The sequence below is a fragment of the Vanessa atalanta genome, chromosome 13, assembly GCF_905147765.1.
Source record: "Vanessa atalanta chromosome 13, ilVanAtal1.2, whole genome shotgun sequence".
Taxonomy (NCBI): Eukaryota; Metazoa; Arthropoda; class Insecta; order Lepidoptera; family Nymphalidae; genus Vanessa; species Vanessa atalanta.
This window is the reverse complement of record NC_061883.1, coordinates 8470079-8497113: the sequence shown is the minus strand read 5'-3', so window position 1 is coordinate 8497113 and position 27035 is coordinate 8470079. Positions and strand designations below refer to the sequence as shown.

The 27035-nt window shown below is 31.4% G+C and overlaps 1 protein-coding gene across 3 annotated transcripts; it reads right to left on the bottom strand.

Annotated features, from left to right (window-relative positions):
• Window positions 1–550: 550 nt before the first annotated feature.
• Window positions 551–25852, bottom strand: LOC125068418 (beta-glucuronidase). 3 transcript variants are annotated; one of them, XM_047677529.1, is made up of 13 exons: window positions 25828–25852; window positions 13969–14232; window positions 13179–13361; window positions 10526–10695; window positions 9783–9925; window positions 7077–7267; window positions 6477–6623; window positions 5901–6073; window positions 5192–5335; window positions 4280–4364; window positions 2514–2690; window positions 1783–1921; window positions 551–1324 (listed from the first exon to the last, which is right to left on the bottom strand). In XM_047677529.1, exons 2-13 carry the CDS (start codon window positions 14227–14229, stop codon window positions 1143–1145), a joined length of 1995 nt encoding a protein of 664 aa, XP_047533485.1. In that variant the 5' UTR covers window positions 14230–14232; window positions 25828–25852; the 3' UTR covers window positions 551–1142. The 3 variants fall into 3 exon arrangements, with proteins under 3 accessions (XP_047533485.1, XP_047533484.1, XP_047533483.1); XM_047677528.1 differs by lacking the exon at window positions 25828–25852 and adding an exon at window positions 14820–14932; XM_047677527.1 differs by lacking the exon at window positions 25828–25852 and adding an exon at window positions 14538–14570.
• Between the last annotated feature and the right edge of the window lie 1183 nt (window positions 25853–27035).

Sequence of the window (27035 nt, the reverse complement as noted above, 5' to 3'; positions counted from 1 at the left end):
TATGGAAATATGGATAATATTTTATACTTAGCCGTATCCAATACTTAAAGATAAATCTATATCATACTCAATTGATTTATCACGTTTAGAGTGTTCCGTCGCAGGTTAGGCTTGTTTGACAAAAAATAATATAAGTAGTCCCAAATTGAAAAAAGAGAATATAACAATACTCTGCTGAATGTTATGTTAAAATTTTCTGCGATTCTCTTGAATAACTCTGTAAATGACTGAAGATTGTTGAATCATTGGTCTTTCTAGATATTACCTTTTGATTCCAAGCTTTAGTACCCGTTTGTTCGCCTTAGCAGAGAAAAGGGGAAGCTAAGTGGTGAATATTATGCGATTCAAACTAAATCATTGTCCTATAATTATGATATGGAATTTTGTTATGGGGTAATGACATTAAAATTGTATTTATTCTTTAGAACAGAGCCTTCCGAACTATTTATAACTGTGTTGAAGTCTATTAATCTCAAGTATGTATATAATCGTAAAATGTTCTTTTTTAAAGCTTGTTTTAGAATAAGGTTAGGAAGTAAAAATACGATACTAATATTTGTACTTTAATAAAATTACACACAATAAATATTAACAAACACAACATATTCATTTCAACCGATTACAATGCAACATGTCAAATTATAAGGTAACATTATTTCTAGGAATATAATAGTTTACAACAATACAAAAGTTACAGTGTATAGAATATAAACGAATAAACATAAGTAAAACATGTGCTTAGTTAAGTTTTTGTTGGTGGGTTTATACTTACCTTCTCCATCTGTGTCGTCCTTTCGTGTCGGCACCCGGGACATTTATGTAAATATTTGTAAAGTCTTAAAGTAAAATCGATACAAACAAACGGGGCAATAAAATAAACGAAATTAAAGTATAAAACACATTCAGGAATTCGAAAATAAGAGAGAACCGAAAGGAGCTTAGGTACATTATGAGTGTATTATTTACAATACAAAATATCAGCTGCTATGAGACTTTGTGCCGTTTGCATCAATCAATGAAGCTAAGCACACATACTGATCGGGACAGACGTAATACATTCTTTCTGCTCGGCTCCGGCGACCATTCCAAACAACAAGGCATCAAGTGGTAGTGAATATTGGATCGAGGCGACCGAGCGCGCCCTAGAGCTCGGAGCGCGCGAGCGGCGCGTGGTCGCTGACGTAGAGCGCGGGCGCGGGCGGCGCGGCGCCGGCGTCGGCCGCGGCCAGCGCCAGGTAGCGCGCCCGCAGGTGGTGCGCCGACGCCTTGGGCTGCCGCGCCCGCGTGAATATGCCCTTCTTGTTGCCCCCCACTCGCGTTATCGCTGAAAGCGCGGAGCATACTCCTTCGTGATCGATTGACGGAAATTTATTTATATTACGCGAGAAGTGACTCGAGAGAATCGTCTAGCCCGAATTTCGACCACGGCAGACGGAGTGATCGATGGTCTCCTGGCAGCCGCTGTGCTTTATATGAGTTACTGGATACTCGTGAGCAGTTTAAGTTTTTGAATCAAACCCAGGCGTTAGTTAGTTTGGGTGCAAACACTAGTCCACTATAGAGTGGAATAGCGTTTGCACCTACTTACTTCTGCGCTGTTGACTAGACTTAGTTGTGAATTGCCGTCGTGCTCGAAATTCAAGTTGTTATTATTATTTTCAAAAATACATAAATAATACATATAAGTGTTGGATAAAAACATAAAAAAATATTTCAAGTTCTACGCTACGTTAAGTCAAGTTCCGTGAAATCAGTGATACGATTACGTATATGTATACTTACTCTGTGCAGTCTTAAAGTCGGCGAAGTTCCAGATGAACTCCCCAGAGAAAAATCCAGCATGTCGTAATCGATCGAAAGCTTTAAAGTGTTCCGACATTACTGCTACTTGGTACTCTTCCGACCACACGTATTCTGGTAACTAAAAACGTGATTTTTGAGTGTGTCTATTTTAACGTAGTCATAAATTTTAACTAATAATAAACAGCTGTTAATCAAAATTAATTAGAAATGATTCGATAATTTCATTAAGAAGCGGAAATACGTGATATGATGGTTTATTTGAGTTACATTGATCCTTTCTTCCTTGGCAGTTCTTATCAGAAAAACTTAAAAAGTAAATGTCAACCTACATCATGTATACACATATATAGCATTCCTCTTCTTCTCCCATAAAATGAATTTGCAAAATATGTAAGTACTAATAATATAATAGTAAGTAAGAAATAATACAAATGAACAGCCAAAGTATCCTCCGAATTTGATATCATTAGCTTTATTTCTATCTATCCCAATATTTTTTATTATTTACATTATAAATGGAAATTCAATAAATTTAATCTATTACTAAAACTTCCTTCCTTATTTTTATTAAACCGGCATGGTGACAAGAAAACAATCCACCAGCAAACGATTTGCCAGAGAGTTAGCGTCGGGGAGAACACCGATGGTAAAAATCTACCAAAACCGTTTTGCTGTAAAGTTTTTAACACTGCATCGATCAGCAGACTTACCATATGCAATCCGGCAATAGTGTCCGCTCCGTACTCCGTCATGATGACGGGCTTGTTGTGCTTCCGGAACCAGGCGGTGGCCTCGTCCACCACGTACGCGGCGATGTTCAGCAACGAGCCCGTGTTCGCATACCAGCCGTTGTAGCGGTTGAAGCAAATCACGTCCAAGTGCTGACCCTGGTTGAAGGGTGAATGCGGGGTTCTTTATCATTTGCTAATGATTCGATCGAGCTGATTCTGATCGTGATGTATAGAATTGGGCGATACTTAAACAGTAGTCTTAAATTAAAAAGTAAATGAGTAACATGTTTTTGTATCTCCAGAGGCTACTCAATTTTACAGTACAAATAATTAATTTTCTTGTTTTTGTTTGGAGATTAAAAATTTATATTGATGTGATGTTCGCGATTAGATTTTCTGAACGCGTTGTTCGCTTCGGCTACGGCTGAAGTATTTCTAAGCGTAAATATCTAGTATTGAGTCAATTGCTTTTTAATATAAGCTTTTAACAAATTAAATGGTCAATGTAATGACAAATTATTTGTATCATTTGTAACAAAGACTAGTTATTACAAATGATATAAAATTGACTATGATATAAAAGCAGGTTTAAAGTTAATTTTGCAGCAGTTGTAGTTGGAACAAAATTGTATTCAATATATTTTTATAGGTACAACAAAAACTTAGGGTAAATTAAAATAATCTTATACCTAAAATATGTCCTAAATACCCGAGAAGTCAAATTTAAGAATTATGTAAATATAAAAATAGTTTAATTGAAAGTGATATGCAGTTAAAATATTTGAAACAGCTATATAAGAAGAAGTCGAATTCTAATAGGGTTTGAAATGGACATGGTACGGTATAAATTGAAATAATTACTTAAAAGGTAAAGTTAAAACATACCGGCGTTTATAACTGGAATGGATCAGTTTATCGAAAATGTCATAGATTTCGTTGCATCTTATATGTTGAATTTATAAGAAGGAAAAAGGTCGCCCGTTATATTGTGCAAGGTTCAATAGAAAACTAAGTGTAGACTAATGATGTGGTGAAAATGGATCTAGTAGATGTTTTCGGGTATCATGGATTGACTTTGCCAAGTAATATCTCTTTAGACAGAGAGATTGATACTTGTATTAGAATTTTGGCTCAAATGTTTGGGTAGCATAGTCTAAGGATATCTATGAGTCTACTGGAATGATCCTGACGAAGCATCTTAAGCGGACATAAGACCACCAGCGACCAGGAGGTTATAGACCAGGTAGGTGAGAAGTGTAGCACTGTAGATGTAACACTGCAATATCATGTGACGAAATAGACACTGAAATCTGTACAGCAGCCTAACTAGGTTTTATGAATCAAAAGCATACATAGAATATTGTCTAGAACATGTTTACAAAATGAAGCCATCCCATTGGCCAATAAGATCAATGAGAGAGAGAAGAGATCAATCTCAGAGAAATTTGGTTTTCTATTGAGATTTATGAGCAGCGTTGAAAGCGATTTGTTTGATTTCAATAATTGTTAATATTTTCGGCCGACACTTAAATTATTTCTTTTAGAAGGAAATATGTAGGTTAATGTTGATGAAAAAATTGATCAAAACATCTTGTTTTCATTTACGATTCAACCATTATTATTTCATACGTATATTTCATGAATGTATTTAACTTGACATTGAATGCTATTATGTAAATATCTAGTTCTTTAAAATAATTGTATTTTGAATTAAAAATATTTTATATGTACAGATAAATACGCACCGATTTATCAATGAGGTAGTTTTGAGCGATTGCAATCGTAACTGGTCTTGACAAATCCATGGACTTCACGTGTTTCACGACGTTCCTGGACATGAAAACATGCAACACATTATAATCATATAGGGATATCGCTTTACATTACATTCGACACTGTAATATGACGTTTTAAAAGGGCTTTTTGTCTACTTGAATAAAAAATATTTTGATTTTTGCTGGCCCAATGTCACGTAAATCTTATATGAAAATTGCGGATTCAAACACAGGCAAGCACCGCTGATATGTCATATGCTTCATTTTTTTTTAAATGTATTGCCTGCCGCTACAACGTCTAAAGCATATGTTTAAATAAAAATTAGCCACATTATGCCACATTTGCAAAATCAATTAAAATATGATATGCATTTGTTAAAAAGGCATTAGTGTAATAATAAACCAAAACATTAGAAAACTTGTTTCTATTCTGGTAACTATTTAGTAAGTGGTATCTTACTTATAGTGGCTCGTTTCACAGAATTCACCTCGAGGTGAAGACCATCGTGACATTTACCACGTGTATTGAAGAAGCGTAGTGGAATAAGCTCCAAGAGAAGAGGAGAAGGTCCTCAAAGGAAGGAAGGCATCACTTCGTTATAATTTAAAGACTCTGACTATACATGTTCTTATAAAGCACAAGACAATTTTAAAAATAAGGATGTAATATATATAAATCTATAAAGTATAATGTATTAGGTTTTGTATTTATTAGAACATGTACGAAGATTACATTGAGTAAAAGTAAATCACAAAGGTTTGACCTTGTTTTTGTTCAGTGAGTTTTGGAGACAGACTTGAAGATGACCAGATGATAAAATTCAACTTGACAATTAAATGAAAGTTCACCTTGACGGTGAAAAATAATCGCAAAATTCTTACCCAAAATATGCATTAGCCTTAACATTCTGAGATCTGGGTTCGTTGGAGATAGACCACATGATGACACTAGGGTGATTCTTGTCTCGCCGGATGAGTTCAGTCAGAGACTGTTTGTGCTTCTCCAGCAGTGCGTCCGTGAAGATACTATAAGTTACATTTAGATCAATTGAAACATGTACCTATACAGTTATATAGAGTTGTATATTGAATAACGTAAACTTATTCATTAATAAAATGTAGGTTACAACTTGAAGGCAATCAAATTTTAAACTTTTAGCTTGACGACGTTTAGGAATAAAAATGGTCCCACAATCGAACCCTGCAGGACATCAATGTATGATTTTTTAAGATCTTCTATGACATGAATTACGAAAATAAATGTTTTGTTGTCTACAATTTTTTAAATATAAGTAGGTAGGCAGACATTGGCCACCTGATGTTGAATAGTCACGACTGCTCAAATATTTATCATTTCTAATATTACTAATGCGCCACCTTGGGGACTAAGATGTTATGTCTCCTGTGCCTGTGCTAACACTAGTTCACCCACCCTTCAAACCGGAACACAACAATACAAATGGGTGATACCTACCTAGAGGGGTTTGCACTGAGCTCTACCAACTAATATTTTTTAATAGTAAATTTTCCAGCTGTTCTTTAATGAAAATGTTAATATTGCTACGAGCATCTGGCTGTACATTTAACTCACTCAGTGTCGACGCCAGGACATTCGTCAATAATCATGATGCCCTGTTCGTCCGCCAGCTGGTAGATTTCTTCAGCGTAGGGATAGTGAGAAGTGCGGAACACGTTCGCGCCGACCCATTTGATGAGGTTGAAGTTCTTCACCCATAAAACAGGATCCCAACCTTTACCACGTAGCTGTTAAATCAAATTTAAATATATATAAATAAATACATATCATGAATTAACATATATATATATATATATATGTTAAAAGTAAAATATAAGGATCAAATCAAATATTATTACTAGGTAATAATATTAAAGATTTATTCTTGTACTGTATCGCGAATTTCTACATACGTTACATTCAATGTTTCACTAATCAATTACAATTCTTCAATTAATTTATTCAAGCATGCCAACATTCTATGCGGTCATGATTTGAAATGAAAACTTATAATATTAACAGATTATAACACATACAGTACATAAATTATATTTATTTTTTTTGTTATTAATTAATCTGTAAAAATCGAATATTAGAAAAACGTATGTTAAAAAATATAAATTATTAAATATAAATATAAATTCAACTTACATCGGAATCTTCGTGCATACCGAACCCTCTTAAATAGATCGGCTTATCATTGAGGTAGATCGTTGTATTGCTCCACGTCACAGTCCTTATACCTACTTTCAAACTGTATGTATCAATTAATTCCCCTAATGGACCTAATAGAGATGCCTGAAATGCAAATATACATATGTTGAATGAAAACAATTTACATTATTAGAACAATTCGTATAATTAAAAATACTGTGACATGTCGTTAGGATTAGATTTTGGTTCAATCGTGATGGAAATATCAGTACTACACTGTAGGAAATTTAAATTTATTTTTACCACCACCAAGCGACACCAATGTAGGGATTTACAAAGAGATCAGGAGACTTAAAGTATTGATGTCGTTTTCGAGATTTATTTCAGGCACGAGCCTGAAATAAATCGCTAGCTCCAGGATGCTGCTCTAAGTTCTTTGGCAAAAAATCTTGACAATTATTGGCCTGCTTCGAGATTCGAAACCAGGGCCTCTTGGAAGCCATAAATATTAGTCTATAAATCTACAAGTACTTTGTAGATTATGTAAAATTTTCGTTAATTGTCTTTTAAGAATGATATAAATAAAAAAGTATTTACCCTTAAAGTATATAAATAGCCAGGCTCTGGGTGCATGAGGTAGGGCCACCAAAAGTTGGCGTTCCCGAGCTCCAAAAGACCAGCGCAGTCATTAGCACCGGCTACTTGGGTGCCGTTCTTATCATATAATTGTATGAGGCATTGTGTGTTGGATATCGTGTTTTTATACGTCACGTTGTAGACTACGAAACCTGAGTAAGAAGATATAAAATTAACTCCACCAAGTTATTATTTTATACAGGAGATATTTCTTCATTAGTATCTTGGATGTTATTTATTTAAGTGGGACAATGTTTGAACTATCTATTGCTGATCGAATTCTCTTTCCTCGTTAAGGAATATAATCTGAACATATGTTTTTTGTATGAAATAAATTCCTAACAAAAGATTATCAACGGGTAAACCCACGGATGTAGTGTAACATTAAAAAAACAAAAGCTTATCACATTAAAAAACAAAATTCAGCGTCTATTTTAAAATCTTTTATTGATAAATGTGTTCTTGCGGCTCTCATACATTAAAATAAAAATATGAGTGTATAAAATTTATTGAACTATAAATTAGTTTCGGGTGATACATAAATTATCAGGCGAAATAAATTGTTTATGATTTGATTAATAACCCTCAACAATATCGTACATTTCATAAGCTCTTGTAAACGTTATAGTAGACTTTTATTAGTTATTGTTAACGGCGATAAAGCGTGCAATTAATGTTCGATCTCTTATCTTCACACTTTAATTTGATTCTACTAAACATCAATAAATTGAAAACTTTATTGTTTTAATATACAATAATATTAATTTCAACACTGTCACGCAAATAGAACAGATCATAATTGCATAGATATAAGATCTATTCATTTTGAAAGGCGCGCGTATATTATAATCGGCGTGCATTAGAGTGAGTGACGTGTGTTACAAGATGTCTTAGTGTGCGTGAGACGACGAAGAGTAAAGACAGCAAAAAAAAAATACTTAGAATGTATTTCTTAAGTACATTTCATTAATAATTAATATTATTAACGTGGAGGGGCTAGATATATCGAGATATATAGATAATAGATCTTAAATAAATTATAGCGTTAATAAAAATAGATCTACAATTTATTGAGGCGTGGTGACATATTCACATAGTTAGATAATTTAAAACTAGTATAAATGTACTTTTAATGGAACGATATAAACGCAATTAACATCTCTTTTGACAGTAAACGTCAAGCAACCTCGTTCACATGAACCGTTAAGTTATTGTTCGCCCTCAGTGCAACGTTGATATGATCATTGCATTGTGGTTTACAGGCTCGTAATATATGTATGAAGCATAATTTGTACAAGGATCATGCAACCATGAACCAACATTATTTCGAATATTCAAATCTTTGTTTAGGCACTGGATTGTATCACTAATATTATCCCCGTGAATACTTCAGACAATACTTATTCATCTTCATAATAAGCGTCGTTTTTCACTAATATTATGATATAGTTTTTTTGGTTTTAACATTGTTATCATCAAACCATTAGACGCATTTTAATGCAATTTAGAGAAAGAAATTCAAATTTAGTATAGATTAAGTACAAGTTCACACAAACGTTATGTTTAGAAACGCTGTATTTAAATTCGACTTGAATCTATTGCCACACTAACCACTCCTAAATAACCTTACTTCAAGAAAAGTTCATAAGAGCCAATACTTTGTTTTCTCCTATAAACTTGAACCAATCGCAGGTCAGCAATTAGAACTCAGCGACTAGACGAGCTGGCGCCGAATAAGACCTCGAACAGTTTAGCGGATTATACGTAGGGCTAATTGGTATGAGATCTCACAGAATATTCGACATGATCATTCATAATTGCTAAATTTTAATTAACTATAGCAATTATAAATTATAATTACCTACCAGATTCAATGAAGTTTGCTTTGTGAGATTTTGGATCACGGTTAAATATTATCGTCTATATTTCTCGCACGAATACATTGGACGTATAATTTTATTTGCTAGTATTTACAAGAATATTAACGAAATGATACACTGCTGTGATAAAATGAAAATGAAACAAGTCTATGTCAACCGGGATATTGAAAAACAATAGTTTTGGTAATTTAATTGTATGACAGTTGATAAGTTATAGTTTGTATTTAAGACGTTTAGATGATTTACTCAGGATTGTTAAGTAACAATCTACAACTTTATTTATTTTAAACGAGCTAGTTTCTTCAGGGTCGTCATACGAATGGCAAATATTTGTTACTCAAACATATTGATGTATCTTATTTGTTCATTACATATCAGTTATTGAAATACGAGTATATGGTAAAGTAGTCAAAGAAATTGTTTGTTTTTACAAGTACTTTGATAGATAGATGAGCGGATACACCACTCGATAGTATTTTGTTACCTGTGTCCACAGATATAGATACTGTTAGAAATGTCAACAATTGTAAACGATTTCACACTGCCCACTCTATCATCAAACCTTCAAACCGGGACTAGATGTCAATAGAGAAGTATAATTTATGTTTAGTCGTAGTATAAGCGGCTAATTTATCACTGAGACCTTCGTTTCGTTCATATTTATTTTATATAATACGATACTAAATTAGTATTTAATTTTAGCATTAATTCGTAAAAATATATTTTTTTCCTTGGAAATTGAAGCTTGAATTAATTATAAAAAATAAATGGACTTGAAACGACTTACCAGTTAGTCCTTGTATGTCTGTGTTGACGATGACATCGTCAATATAAGCCTGCGGCGTGGTGTAAAGGAACACGGAGCGGTGAATACCCGCATAGTTGAAGAAGTCAAATGTATACGACTGTTCTTGACGAATTTTCGTGTTCCTGGTAAAGCAAAAGGAGATTATTGTATGTTGGCAATATTTTCGGTAAAGTCAACCATATTACTATTAACATTAGTAGTGAAATATTGAACTAAAAACATAATTAATAGAAATAATAATTTATAGTAACCATCAGAGGTGGAGTTTGCTTTTCTCTATTTTTCTAATTTTTATATTGTTTGAGATAACAGGCTTAGTACTAACGATTGTTTTAACTAAAAAAATAACATTTTTAAATCAATAATAATAAAAAATCTAGTTTTGAAATGTGTTGTCGTAATCTACAGAACAACATTTCAAATGCACTTGGATTTTTATGGTTGAAGCCTCGTAAAGCCCGTGATTACTAGGATCTATCGATACTGTTGTTGAATATTAATTTATTAAGCATATAAGTTCCCGGAGTCGTTCATAAATAAAAAGAAATCTACATCAAGTAACCCTAGTACTTACAATTTCTCATATTGTTGCATAAAAAGGACTACCTTGAAAGCATAAGAGCTTAACATTTCCTATCACTATTAATCATAAGACCTTTTCCTTATTTATAAATTGCTTGCATAAATAATTTCAGTGATATATAATGTCAATTACGACTCACCCTACAAAAATGTCTCGTATAGATCCCTGTGGCACAGTGTCACTGAGTAATGTGTTGTCCACGACGACAGTGAGGAGGTTGCTGCTGTTGTAACTCACGAAATCAGTAACTTCAACTTCGAAGGGCAGGTGACCGATTTCATGGTAGGTCACAGGTTTTCCGTTCACCCACTAAATAAAATTAACATGAATGCACGGCGAAGTAAAAAAGGAGGCTATGATTTCAGAAGTCTATATAAGTAAGTGTTCATCTTAAACCGTGTAGCTAACTCAAAAACAAAAACTTGACAGGTGATGTGTTGTGGTAACTCGAGTTTCGCATGTCATAAGGAAGGTTTGATATATCATATGCCAATGATCTAACATGCCCGTTATGACTTGAATATTCAGCCAAGCAAAAAAAAATTAAGACAAATGTTCGATACGTCAGTATCGGATAAATGGTTTTAATTTCAACTTACTGTTTATTGACAGATTGATTTGAAATTATCTATTAGACAATTATTTTGTTATATTTTATTTCATTAGGAGGATAACGGTACATAATAAACACATTATTTAAGATGATAATAAAAATTATGTTCAAAATCTACACTTATAGGCTAATTAAATTTAATATTTATTAAATGATAATACGTCATTCTTTGCTCTACATCTTAAATTATAGTAAACAGTTTGTTGTCAGAACTTATTTTTATCACTTGGAGCCATTTTATCATTAAAGCGAATTGTTAAAACGATTTCCCACTGAGGTAGCACTTTAGAGATAAGGCCCGAATAACTAAACAAGACACATTGATAACATATGACTGTCGGGAATATTGGTTATTCATCTGTTTTTTAGACTAGTGATGTAAAAAATACCTATAATTAATAGTCGAGCTATTTATAGGATAAAACACAATGAACATAGAAAATAAAAAATAACGAGCTTGTAATTACTTTAAAGCACTTTATATATTAAAATCATACTTTTATTGCGTTTGCAAGTTCTAAAAGAAGCTGTCACATTAGATAACCGCTCGGCTCTAGTTGAGATAGCACCCTTAAACAGAGGTTTCAGTGGCAGCTATTTTTTTCTATTATCTTTTACAATTTACCATATCAATAGTTTGAGGAACATGAAAGAGAGTCGTTAATATAACTTTCATCAATTCATGCCACGACGTCTCGCATATCACGACGATTACCGCATTCCTTAAATGCGACTATCTGCCACAAACTCGCCGCAGAATTAAATTCATCTGATCGTGTTACGAGATTTCTTTGACTTGAATGACTTATTGTAAGCCAATATTACGATAACGGTTAATTATTCGCTATTCGGTTTTGTGTACTTCTTAAAACAATAAAAATATATATGTATGATAGCAACAATGAAATTGATTAGATGTATGTTGTATGCAATTGATATCATAATTCTTAACAAGAAATACGCGTCGAAAGAAAAACACACAAGCATTTTACATACACGAGTACACACATAAAAACGTGGAGACAGTCATATTTCTAAAACATTCATAATGTGTGAAACTTAAACAATGGGTATTTTATATTATTTAGACTTTTAGACATCAAAATAAGAATCAATTAAAATTATCAGCCAGTAGAAGGTTAGTAAACCACGCGTTGTTCGAAAATCAGTAAACTATTAAATTGCTTTTAGTTGTAAAATTATTGTCTAAATAGTGATAAAGGTATATTTATATTGTCTAAAGGATGTATGAAATGTCACGAGTTGAGACAGGTCAGTTGAACGTAGCGTGTCTAGATCAATTGCGGACGAGGGACTTCGTTTAAAATCATGTACTTGTATTAATTTAATTCGATTGTACTGAGGTTAACGGTCTATCATTCCTAGTAATTTGAAGAAAATGGTATCTAATATGGTATGGTTCAAGCATCGTGTAATTAAAAAATTGACTATTTAAATTGCTAACATTATATTACTCGAGATTTATATATATTTATATAATTTTAAGAAAAAAAGTTATAATTCGCTATATTATAAAACTATATACTAGATAATATATATTCCTTATATATTTATATATATAAGGAATGAAGATAATTTATAATTATAATGAAAATTGTGTTGCTTTCTTTTATAAAAAAATTAAGAATCTCTACTGTAATGTAACTAGTAGTCGTCGTTTATTTTATATAGTATAGAAATTTATGAGGATAGAAAAAGGTGAATTTTCGTCAAAAAGGGGAAGTAATATAGTTGAATGTCCTAAGTTTCGCACAGCACAGCCCACAGGTCAGTATCGGTCATTCGGTTTATCGTGGCGGGTGTGGCGAGCTATCGCGACACCGGTCTCGCCCGACCTGACAAATTGTTCAATTATCCGAGCAATTGCCTAGCGACAGATGATTGGCATAGATACCTTCATTCCGAAGACTTACGTGATCCTTATTCAGTTACATCGGATTAACTGGAAATCTCTTAAATTACGCTTACAGTTAGGTAATAGAATAAGTATGTACTTACTCTGTTGGAGAATTTCTCAAACATTTAAAATAATTATATTTTAAATAATCTTAAAAATATACAAATTTAAATAAAAAGACATTTTAATAAAATACTATATTTAAAGAGTTAAAAAATATATGGCAAAAAGAGTATGTTTGTTATTTTAAAATATACTTACAACTTGTGCAGCGTAATGAACGCTGCTAAATCTAAGCCAAACGCGCTGTTCCATTTTAGACCACCACGGTGGAACATGGAAACGTCTGTCGTACCACACCAGGCCGACGTGGTCTCTCAGAGAAGCATCCTCGCCAATGTCGTTATACGACGCCGGAACCGGCATCGGAATAATTGGACCTGTCTGTACAAAGTTTTAGTTCACTTTTAAATAAAGTTAAAAAAATAATGTGCAGAAAGGATTAAAAACTATACGATTATTCATTAAAGCCAGGCTTATAAACATTAAAATGTTTAAGAAATTTGCATAACAGAGAAGTGAACTACGAAACAATAATTTTGTAACTTCCTTTCGCGTGTCCGATGACGATGAGATACGTGTGTGAATGTATGTAACAAAATCCTTAACAAACACATCTGGCGTAGGTACTGGGTACTACTTGAAACAAAACAGTTTTTTTTCGCAAAATACGTCCTCTAAAACACCTTTAAAAGAGTCAAGTTTTTAAGACACTAATTAAATATTATTATATTTACGATGACAATGTCGAAAAAATAAAAATGTGTTTTAGAAACCAGAATCAGGAGGTAAATAACCCGGTGAACTATGTATGGATCGCTAAATATAGCAAGCAGTAAAAAACGAGGATAAATTGTTCGTTAAATATTTATTATACCATAGGTGTTTCGTAATAATGATACGTATAAGAAGTTTTTTTTAACTCCTCAGTCAATTCATTAATATTAATAATTATTAATATGATTTATGCTTCTATTGAATAAACATTTACCTTTTCGAGATCCTGTTCGTACCAGCCATTTCGGTAACCGTATTCGGGATCTGTTGGTGATCTTCTGAAGTTCCATATACCATCTAATCTTCTCAAATCTCTGGTCTCTGTTGCTCTTGGATACAAGGTTCCTCCATTGAATTGAGTTTTCTTTTTTTGTGGCTGATTAATCTCGTTTGCGCTCGCGGTTCCCGGAACGGTAGCATTGACAATTGATACGACAATAGAGAAGATGACTAAGCTTGATCGACTTTTTATCATTATCTGTAAATGAATACAAATTTGTTTATTTCAGACATTTTACACATCGAGGGGTTTGTAATTTTATTGCTATTTTTTATTTTAAATAATAACTTAGCTTATTTGTTTTAATATGTCATATTCCCATTCAATAATATAGTAAAGAAATTGTATTATAAATTGTTTATGGGAAATGTAACCATTTTGACACGTAAACTGTTTGTTAGTTTATATTGCATGTTGATGTTTTGAGCTCTCATGATACGATAAGAAAGTTATATATGAACATCTTTCATAAAAAAATAACAAATATACTCAAAGTCACACACACAAAGTCTTGTATTCATAGTGTAAGTACAATTTTTATTAAGCAATCTTATTAGCCTGTTGTCATAAATATTGTAGCTTCTCTGGTTTTAAGTAAATACTCTTTGGTATGGATTCTCTTCAATTTAGTTTATGAAGTTACAAGATTTTTAAAGAAAGTATTTTCTAAAGATATAAAACACAAAACACGTCTTATATATTTAAAACGATTGAGTCTCAATTGTGTGCGGACAATGTAAAATAAAATAATGATTTAAAATATGAATAAGTCTGTCAGTCCTTACCACGTTAAGAGCGATATCGATTTTGAACAGAATTTCTGAAGTCGAATGATTTACGAGCTAGTACTTAATTGGTTATATTGATGTGTTGTTGCGAAACAAGTTGGCTTTCTAGCGCATGCGCATAAACAATAGGACTAATAAAAATTCTGTTTCGGATTCCACATGCCGCCATAGCCATTGCAGAATGTGACGATAAACGGATTTTTTACAATTTTCACATAATTATGATAATACTCAGTTGTTACACAAGCTTTAAACAAGTAATTATAGCATTGTTTGCAATATTCAAGTATAATTTCTATCACAGTATATAAGTGGAACTCACACGTCGTCGTTGTGAGTGTTATGGTTTTTTAATCATGTGTTTTTTATTGTAATAATATTTGCTTTTTCCGATGATAAGTTTGATTGTTTTGTCAGGCTTTCAATCATCTCAAGAGTAAAATAAAGTGAAACATTTTGATACTACACTAATATCTACTTACGTGCAGTACCATGACAGTACCTAAATAACGCACTATACATCATATTTGAAGTGCATTTATTTAACATGCATTGATCAAAAGAAACTTCGTAGTAAATTTTATAGCAAATAAACTAAACTACGAAGTTACATAAATAAATATAACCAAATGATCAGGTATAGTTTATAAATATTGTAGGTATATTCGAGCAAAAACTTAATAAAAATATAATCATTGTTCTTCATAACAGAATAGGTTCTATAATAACGTCTAAAAAAATCTAATTAAAAATATTTTTACATACATACTTGCGGAGGCCAACAATTGTTTGTAAGAAGTCACAAGAAACTTATTAGCATTTAAAAAAATTTAAAGGCGGATGTAGACTAACCAAAGACAACATAGTTTTTTAATACTTGTTTAACGTTTAATATAATATTATATTTTAATATTCTTTTGTGACAGTATGAGATTCGGAAGGTGTTTTCTAAGCGGTGGGGCATTATGACCAAAGAACATAAGATTACCGATGCATTCAAAACAATCACGTAAGTAGGTTGTCAGGGAATTATTCCATTACTTATTTTATAACAATGGGAAGTTATGGTTTCGAAAAGGCTAGCGTTTTTAATCTCATTTATTTTTTAAATTAAATCTTGAAATGAAATCCTTAAAATTTATTTATATAAGAACTATGGGCCCCCACTTTTCTGTTGCGCCAGGGCCCCCAGACCTCCAAATCCAGTCTTGAGCTTAATCGGATCATTTAAGCTTTTCATTTGATTTAAGGTTATTTATAAAGTTACGAGTAAGTAGCAAAAAATATTATTTAGCGATGTTTCTTAGGCACTAATACCATTGGATTATTTATTTGAACTGAAATTTATTTAATATTTTGCATACTATTATAAAGTTCAATCCAGTGAGAAAAGAAAAATATTATATAATAAACGTCTCTCTATAAACTTTCCACGAACGTATAAGTTAACTTAATAATATAGCAATTAATAGGTCGTTGATATCCGATTAAGTTATCGTTTAAATTTGTTTGTAGATTGATTAACTTCGAGATTGGGCTTCATAAGGTTTTATTTGATAACACGAATTGTAATTTTAAGTTTCAAAATACTTACAAATGTTAAAAAAAATTACATTGTCAAATTAAATAATTATTCTTTGAGAAATAAATACTACAACATAAGTCTTTATAAGGTGAAGGTGATATATGATAAATCCTATCTATTGATATAATAAGGAAAAATTTATATGCCATTCAATAATTGTGCTATTGACTGCTTAATTAGCTATCGATAATTAATAACAACTTCACAAAACAATGTTAAGTAAGAAATTATCACGAAAGTTACGCTAAATAATAAAACGCTTTGATACGCTCAGTATTCTCGTTATCTTGAAAGTTATATATCTTTTTTTCCTGTTACTCTCCGAACCAGTAGTGGTATCCCGAGAATTATTATTATGTATTTCCAGATTGCTATGGATGAGAAGAAAAGGTGAAAGATAGGGATTTAATTTACACAAGAAAATGAGAGAAAATTGTTACGGTGTTTTGGTTTGGTAAGCATAATTAACGTGAATGACGATAATATAGGATGTGAATATAAGGACATTCGAATAATCTGTTCAGGTCAATAAATTAGACTAAAATGAAACCCTTCCTATAGATAATAATTAACCACAGAGACGCCACATAGTTGTAACATGAAAAATTATTTTTTCGTAATATGTCCAAGTTTGCTGCAAATGGGAAAATGAAACACAAAGTAACCGTTTTACTAAAATATAAAAATTGAATTATTAGAATGCCATGAAAATTTAAGTGGCCAACAATAGTAAGTGATATAATACGTGACTTTTTTTATTATTGCTACGTTCATAATTTTGTATTGAACCTTGGCTTCGATAGTATACAAAATTTTATGTCAATGGGTAGGTACAGGTGAGTATGTATTCTATCCAATTCATATCAAACGTGTACATTGTAAGACGTGAGATAATAAATAACTCTTCCGGATCTGCGATTGATTCTAGGCAAACGATTGCTTGATTGACCAACGATGCCCTTAACGTTTTTGTTATTTCGTTATTAAAATACACATTTATGAATAGGTAGGCTGGCGGGCAAATGGGCCACCTGATGGTAAGTGGTCACTACAACCCATTGGAGTGATAAGAAATTTTAATCATTCCTTAAATCTCCAATGCGCCACCAACCTTGGGAACTAAGTTATCATGTCCCCTTTGCCCGTAGATACACTGGTTCAGTCACCCTTCAAACCAGATTACAATAATACAAAGTATTACTGCATGGCGGTAGAATATGATGAGCAAGTGGTACCTATACAAGCGGGCTTGCACAAAGCCCTAACAACAAGTGGAATAATATAATATGTCTGATATTGATATGTTTCAATATATAATTAGGAATATACTCGCTTATCACAATATACGCTCCGAGGAGTCTAAACCTTAGTCTAAAGTGATAGGGAGACCGTTTATGGAACTCCTTATCACTTGACGTGCTCAAGACGTGCTCAATCGAGCAATACTCACAAAATTCAAGTCAAGGCTATTATTCAGCGTTTATAACACTAACTGTGCTTTTAATGACTGTTTGTGTAAGTTTGTGTTTGATTATTACATAGGTAACTTATCTGACTGCCTCGTTGGTTTAGTGGTTAGAAAAAAATCCGCAGAACCCGAGATCACCCTCCAATCCCCAGGCCGAGCAAATAACAAGTTTGTGAGTTTTTCTAAAGAACAATTCTCGGTAAAAGTCTGGAGTTTGGAAGTCGGGAGTGTGTACACTCACGTGCATCGGAAACCACATGAGTTGTACCTGAGGTTGCGCACATTCTGGTCCGTTATATTATGTCTAGCATAGTTGGCTGATTTCCCTTGGTTCTTATACCAATTTTGGCCGCAGAGGCGGAAATCGGCATGATGCTCGTTATGATTATCTGGTCACATTTGTATCTTCTTTTCCCTGTCCTTGTCCCAAGCTATTTGGGGTGTCCGCAGCATGTCTTTTCCTTCCATTCATCCCTATTAGTTGTCACCTCGCCATCTGACCGTTCACATCCATCTCTTTCATATGCCTCCTCACACACTCTATCAATGTCTTCACAAGTAAAGTTAGTTTGCATATAAGAATTTATATAAATTATATTTTCTAAGTTTTATCATCCGTCTGTACATAGTATGGTCTTTTATTCAAATATTCTTCGGTAAGAGATCTTTGTTTTAGCGATAAGATTTAATGCTTACATAACGCAGTACATAATTTTACTTCAGTTTATAGCTATATTTTATTATACTCTTCATAATAAAGCATTTTTATATTCTATTCTAAATCTGGTTTCCATAACATTGTCGGCAATATAATAAAATTTGCATTAGAAATAACAATAATAATATACCTTGAATTTGACATTGAAATTACAAATCAATGGATATTAACATTCTTGTCATTAAATATATTCAAGTTTACGATTAAGTAAAGGGGATTTTTAATAGTTTAATTTCTCCTGTTTAATTTAATAACTCACGTGCCTCGGAAAGTACGGTAAGCGGTAGATATATGATAATAGTAACAGCCTGTAAATTTCCCACTGGTGGGCTAAGGCCTACCCTCCCTTTGAGAAGAAGGTTAAGAGCATATTCCACCACGCTGTTCCAATGGGGGTTGGTGGAATCACATGTGGCAGAATTTCGTTGAAATTAGACACATGCAGTATTTCTCACGAAGTTTTCCTTCACCGCCGAACTCGAGATGAATTATTAAAAACTCATTTTTATACAAAATATAATATTCTACAAGCTGCAACTTGGCAGATATGGATAATGCTGAATAAATAATGGAATCCGTGCGAATATCTGGAGATATTACCAAGTGCATATGTACTTTGCCGCATGTGTGTTATTTAAAAGGCTATTTGCTGAGTGGCGGCAGTGCAGGTTTAGTTATAGCAAAGTTAATGAATTTTACCTTTTCGTCACGTATGAAATAATGAAGTGCTAATGGACAGAGCTATTGACCTGACAAACGGTCTCTTTACGGAATAAGGAGCACAAATAGCCACGCATTAGTTTCCACTTAACCTATTTTGCCTAACCGTTGTTTTTATCGTTTTAATAGTTAAGCCCTTTTCGAAAATATTTATTAGCTATGTCGTTAAATAATTAATAAGTAATTAATATCATAAAAATGAAACGACACCATAATTAATGAGACAACCAAAGTTGTAAAATGAAGGAAAAGTAATATTACTATAAATTACTAGTAAAAGTAAAAAAAAACATTGCTCGTATACATTAATTGAAAATTTTGTATCGGTTACATTTTTCTAATCTAATTTAACCGTTGATATTGTACGCAGGAGACTTAACATAATGACCCAGTTTAAACTCCCAGCAAACACGATAGGTTTCGTTAGCTGTAACAAGCTTTTAGCGTTATCGAATACCGTATCTTGGTAACAAAGCGTCAAGCACCTCATAAAATCTTATATTAACAATATAGCATCCATATACCAATGCCATTTCCTTAACAATCCTAGAATGTAATCGTACAGCTTACTTATTTATGATCATGTCTGTTCTTCTGTTTATATGTCATTGCTACTTACTCTTTATTATTAATTATTACGCTATTTGTTTTATTTTTTATTACTTTAGTGATGTTTAAATACATTCGTTTAATATGCAAAAACACTTATATGTTTGCAGTTATATATTTATTACCGTGTGTTTGCATAAATCAATTGAGATTACCTCATGTTTGACAAATGGTTATTTTACGAAATCTGTTTCAGAAACTATTCAAAAGACAAATCCTTATTCTATATAATTTACAGAAGCATAAGTCAATATTTTTTATATTCTAACCAAAATTACCTAATATTATTATTAATTCAATTGTTTGTTCAATTTACTATTTATAGAACGAGTTTTTGGTAAAGACGAAAATATGATTAATAATTATTGTGTTATAAGTTCCTTGTAAAATGAAAATTTGGACATTAGGTAGGACTCACCCATTGGTGAGTTTATATTTTTAAGAGCCTTGCTCTTAAAAATATAAACATACCCAAGGACCTTGATATTTTGACTTTGAAGATTCGGTATATCTATTTATGTCGCCATATTGTGTATACTGAACATGATCCGCGTTTGTCGTAAAATGATACACGTCTAATTTGATTTAAAACTTAGTATTCCTTTCGAGCTAGTTGATATAGCGTGTCAGTGTTTATAGCACTTGTCCCACATCGATATGGTGATTTGTCGGGCATACTAAAGACTGAAAGCTCGATTCTTAGATTACTACTTACATTGTAGATGTAAACAAATTGCGACCTATTTACATCGTTTGTTCGTTTATATCAAGTCGTGTTTAACTTCCTCGTCTATGAGGATCGGCGTTCCGAAGTAGTTTTTGGATAATAATCTGATGTTGCTTACTGAAGTTATATCATTAAAAAATAAAAAGTTGATCTTATAGAGCTTGTAAATTTGTTATAATTGATCCTATACTTATCAAAAATTGGTATTTGAGTCAACATTTTTTACTAACCCTTTTGATAAAGTGATTCTTTACGAACGATTTTATTTATTATTAATGAGGACTGTTTGATATATAAAAATATATTTTGACTTTGAGGTTAATTGTGAACTGGGTGAACTAACATGTGAAATATAAATTTAAATATTAAAGTATTATTTAATGTACACTATTTGTGGAAAAACAATCTTTTAAATATATTTTTTTACAATTATTTAGTACATAAAGGAGTCTATCTCTATACCTCATTTTTTATTTATTTATTGTTGTTTATATACATATAAAAGAAATACTCGGAACATTTATAAATATGTAATATGTATTTTTACAGATTAGTAAATTCTAACAAAATCCTAATATACAATTATCTACCACCATAATTATTTTATTATTTACGATTATAATTATTTCGTTGTAATTCATTCCTCAGATCGTGTAAGTCGTGATTCAGAAATATGCGTACAATTTAATTTTATCTGTAATACTAAGGATGAGGGGTTCGAGAGGTTACGTTATTAGCAAATGAAAGAAAATGTTAGGTATACCGGAATATATTTTCTTTTGAAATCATGCTTTTATTCTTTTTTTTCCGAATCCACGCAAAAATTACTAACTAATACATTTGACACACAGGTTAAGTTTAAGGACGAACAGCGTTATATATAGCAAGCCATGTTGCACATATTTTGAGATAATATATATCAGAGTAGTCGATGGTTCGATCGCCTTTCAACGGAATGCTACTAAAATTACATTAGTAAAGTTTAAAACTTAACAGAGAAATCCGACAGTGTAAAGACACACAGTCAGGCGGACGGTCTATAATAATATAATTTATGATACAGTAGTTTTGTGTTCTACTTTAGTGCTCTAATAAGAAGCTAAAATGACGTTATAGAGAATTTTACAGATAAAATTTACGGAAAAACAACAAAAATACATAACTTTCCTAAAGACTAAAGTATTATATTCTACATTACAAATAAATAACATCAATAAGATGCTTGAAATACTAATTTGATTCAAGATCTTAATTCATGTAACAACAATGATGAGTGTGATTTAAATGTATATATTTTGGAATATTTAAGTATGTTTTATTGTATGTATGCCTTTTGTTAATATTTCGATCAAATTATAACCTCATAGACGCCTTTATCCATAGACATAAAAATATAAAAAATATAAATCATTTTGTACACCGTTGATGCGCCGCCATCCATAGGATTGAAGATGTGATATCTCATGTGCACCTATCATTAAAATGGCTCACTCAACATTTAAACCAGAACACAGCGATACAGTGTAATGATATTTGGCGTTAGAATCATATACGAATGTTTTGTACCCTATCCAGACGGACTGCAGAAAGCCAACGATTAAATCTAGAATAAATGAATGAGATTCTCCTAGGACAGTTAAGTCGTGTGAATTTCGAATTAATATTAAATACACAAGTTGTACCCACGACCTTACGTGTGTTCTTTTGAAGTGTATGTACAGTTTATTTATGATGGATTAAAGGGCTTGTAAGCCTTGTGATGGCCAGGTCGAAGAGAGTGTTGGAATAATCAAAATTTTGCTTAAAAATTTTTGTTAATTATTTACATATAGACAAGAGCGCAGGGCCGGACCGTAAGTTTAGGGGGCCTTGGGTTAACACTACTTAGGGGCCCACCAAAGATATATTTGAACGTAGACTCGAATTAAATTAATTGAATGGGATTGATTAATTACAGGACTCGCAGGGCTGCAAACCATATGATTTCTTTAATTAAAAATAAATATGGATTATTTCGCATTATCGTCTATTTTTTACTTTAAATTGACTTTGCGGGCCCCCCTTGAATCCACGGGGCCCTGAGATGAAGCCCAAAAAGCCATATGGTAGATCCGGCCCTGCAAGAGCGAGTAATTGCTGTATAGATTAAGTTAAACGACCTTGTATAATAAATATCCTAAGATAATTAAATTTTAATTTAATAAAAGATATAAGATTTAAATATAAGACTTTTATTTCTTTCTCGATTATTTTAAATTATATTAATTAAGTGCCAATCTTCGCTTAAGTTGATTATTATTTATCATTTCGACTTCAGTCATTTTTAAATGCAATATATTAAAGTACAATTGAATTTCGTTCGTTGATTTAAAAACGCGGAAGAATTATATAATGTACTCATATGTATTCAGAACAAAAACATGTTATGTACAAATTAAGTGTAGTTCGATGTGCGTCGGAAATTAACATGTTTTTTCGTATTCAGATTTTGTAAGTTAATTTATTTTGATTTTTTTATTTAAAAGGGTGACATAATAAATATCTATGACATCTATATTTAACTTCAAAATCAAAAACAAAATATACTTTATTGAAGTAGGCTTTTACAAGCACTTTTGAATCGTCATTTAACAAACTAAGTATTTAATGTAAATCTACCATCGGTTCGGAAAGTAGATTCTACCGAGAATAACCGACAAGAAACTCAGTAGTTATATTACTAAATGAATATAAAACTTAAATACCGGTCTTTATTAGTATAGATATATAAAGTCAGTAACACAGTAACACCTATAATATTAGTATTATAAACGTAAAAATCACTCTGTCAGTCTGTTACGTCTGTTGTTACTAAGCCACTGAACCGAATTTGATGAAATTTCTTACGAAGCAAACTCTATGCCGAGAAGAATGAAGAATATAGTTCTTTTTTTGATTAAAACTTACGACTGCTACCTCTAACGCGCAGACGAACTTAAACTAGTAATTAATATGTTTATTGAATATTCCGTAAGTACGTACTGTATAATTTTCATAAATATTGTCTATATTTTCTCTTCATTCTATTATTAACATTAGTATGCTAAATAGATAAAATAAATCTCGCTTTAGTAATATTTTAAATACGACCATAAATAAATGTTGTCGAATAAAATAATAATGTAACAATTTAATTGTTCGTGGGAAGATTCAATTTAATTCTTCATTCGATAAAAATGCAATTTAAATCGTTATAAATCTTTTCCATTTATATTAAGGTTAACTCATTTCTTCCTTACGATTTTCAAAAAAGATAACCGGCTGGCAACACAAGGTCGTGTGTGTGCACACAAATATTATCCAATAAAAAAAACGAATTCTGCTATTTTGTAGCTTATATTTTATAATATCATGTTGTTGGAAAGCATTTATGTAGATATAAATATAAATTTACTTCTCATACTGTTTTCGATGTGTGTATCTCACAAATAAAAAACTTAGGCTATTCAAGCTAATGCCTAGACCTACAGATTGTATTGCTAATTCATTTTAATTAGTGCGCTTGCAAGAATGGCATGTCTTTAAGACCTATGAAACTATACAGTACTTTACCGATTATCAAATAGATACATAAAATTTTATATATTTTGAAAATATTCCTTTTTCGCGTGTTCTTTGCCAGCGCTCGCACAAGTCAAAGTGTCAATTTGAATCTTCTGAACATATTGTTAATTAAATGGAAGCTATAAAAATCTATGGATTATGTTTTTTTTTCAACATTTATTGATTCAGTTTTATCATTTTTCATTTGAAATTTTATTGTATATCAAATATTGCTTAACTAAAATCGAACCATGTGAACCATTAGCTATTGTATGAAAAAAAATTGATTGCAGAGCTCAATGCAGTCTGGTTCTTATGAAGGGTCACCAATTATTTTTCGGCACAAAGAAACCCGTGACAGTTTTTTTAGCTGAATATTGGTATAAAACTATTACAACAATAATACCAAACATATACTGGTGTATCTACTAAACATGTTAACATATTAAATTTAAGCATTTTTAACTCTAAATTTTATTATTAGGTCTGATTCGATGGATGTCCATTAATCGTGCTCGTAATTCTAATCAAAAATGATATAATCAAAGCTACTCAGTAATGAGTATTTTAAGACTATTCTACAATGAGAGAAAATCAATAAAAACAATATTGACATTTTCAAAGCGAAGTTGTCGTCTATTTGTCACTAGTAAATAAATATTTATAGTCCAGACCACTTAAATATTAGTTTCATAAATATTATCTAATTTTGTTTCATTTATTTTATTTGTCTTAAGCATAAACTTCTTTAAATAAACCTCTTTTTTAATTTTATGTATTTAAAATAATAAAACAAAAGTGATATTAATTAAATTATAATTTAATTTACTTTTTAAAATATAACACTAAGTGGAGCTGTCGTTTTATTGAAAATTTATTGCTACAAAGTTGAACGGACTTCAAACATATAAATTATGATGTTTTCATTTTATTAGTTTTATTTTCCGGCATCTCTAAATTACCTAATTAAATAGGTTAAAGGAGTTCATTGCTATAAAGGTGTCGGACATCGAAACCACGATCTCAGATGTTTTGTTTTTTTTTTTTTGGCGTGTATTTAAAATGTCCTTATATTAGTTTAGAACAATAGAACAAAAAGCAACGACCTTAAAAACATCTTATTTTTTATAAATGGTAACATTTGAATCATCAAATTAATATAAATTGATAAGTATATTTTTAAACATAGGTAGGTATTAAATTATAGTATTGATAAATATCATTCATTAAGATATGCTTGACAAACAACGAAAACATAACTTAAATGTTAAATGAAGTTAAATCAAGGATAGATAGAAAACGTATAGACTTTCGTTTATTTTATTTATAAAACAAAATACCGTTTATGAACTTAAAGACATAAATATCTGCTTATTTAATTTAATTGCAAATAAAAACTGCAGCTATTATTATACCAGTAAAATCAAACATATACCTAGCAAACAATCTTTTAACCTTAAGCATTTAATTTTTTAACAATACATATCTAATTATTATTAATTAATTTAATGCTACAAAAATCAAGAAACAAACATGAAATCAAATCAATAAATAACTTTTATTAATTATATTCAATAAAAATAAAACAATACTTACGTTTTAATAAAAAAAACTTGTAGGCAGATGTTTTCAAAATTTGCGCAATTTTTTTATTATTTTATAACAATTTAAAGAAATATATTTTCACTTTAAAGCTAATATTTACAATATTTTTAGATATTTTTAATCATTCTAATAAATCGTTTTAATATCTAAAATAATTTGCACGTATCTAAAGTTATTTTCCCTCCATGCGATATTCAAATTTCGAACACAAGCGCGTTCTCCACGCCACGCCAGATGCCGGACTGGCTGGATGTAAAAAAAAGCTGTCACCGAGATAGGAACGCACCGGCATAAACCAACCAAATCGGAATTAATACAAGTATTTACTGTTCCACTAGTATTAATGAAGCAATTCTACGTGGTCGGTTACGTTATACCAATTCACTTTCTAGGTTTAGCGTGACTGAGTTGCTCCAGAGCTAAAAACAAACTAATGTAATGTAAACAATGATAACTAGCGATTAAAGGTTATTGTTTGTAGTGATGATTTCTATTATGTAGCTAATTGATTTATTCATTTAATTATGGAGATATTTATTATGACATTTCTTTTACGCTAGTTGAAAGCAGAAAATAATTAAGTACTAATAGGTATATTTTTTATTGTCTTTGTTTATTAAATGACACAATAATAAAATAAAATAATATATGTCCTCAATTTATTTAGAATAATAATGGAATTATATTATTAAATAGGTAGATATGTTATATAATTATAATTAATTTGATCATGACATCAAATCAGTATTAAATTTGAATAACGTTGCCTTTGTTCAAATAAAATAAAAATATTTATCAAAACTAGATTTTAACAATTTTGAGTGTTGCCATGAGAGCAACGGAAAAAAAAGACTAAAAAGTTCGCTATAAACACGCTCTAGAAACTTGTGAATTATACAATTCTCTTAATTGATTTTCAGCGCCTTTAAATTTTATTGCAATATTGCAGTAATCTCAGATGGCTTACCTACCTAATTTAATAAAACGGCATGCCAAGTTTCATTTGTTGTTAGACATAACTTCTCTCCAACTTATGTAGAACCTTAGAAGAGAAACTTACAACAAAACCTAATTTGTGGCTATCTTAGAAGCTTTAGCATATATTGATTCTATCGACAGTAATGAATTTGTAGTATTCACCGATTCAAAAAGTGCCCTGCAACATTTGGCTCGTTGTACCTCGACTTATCGAGGCACAC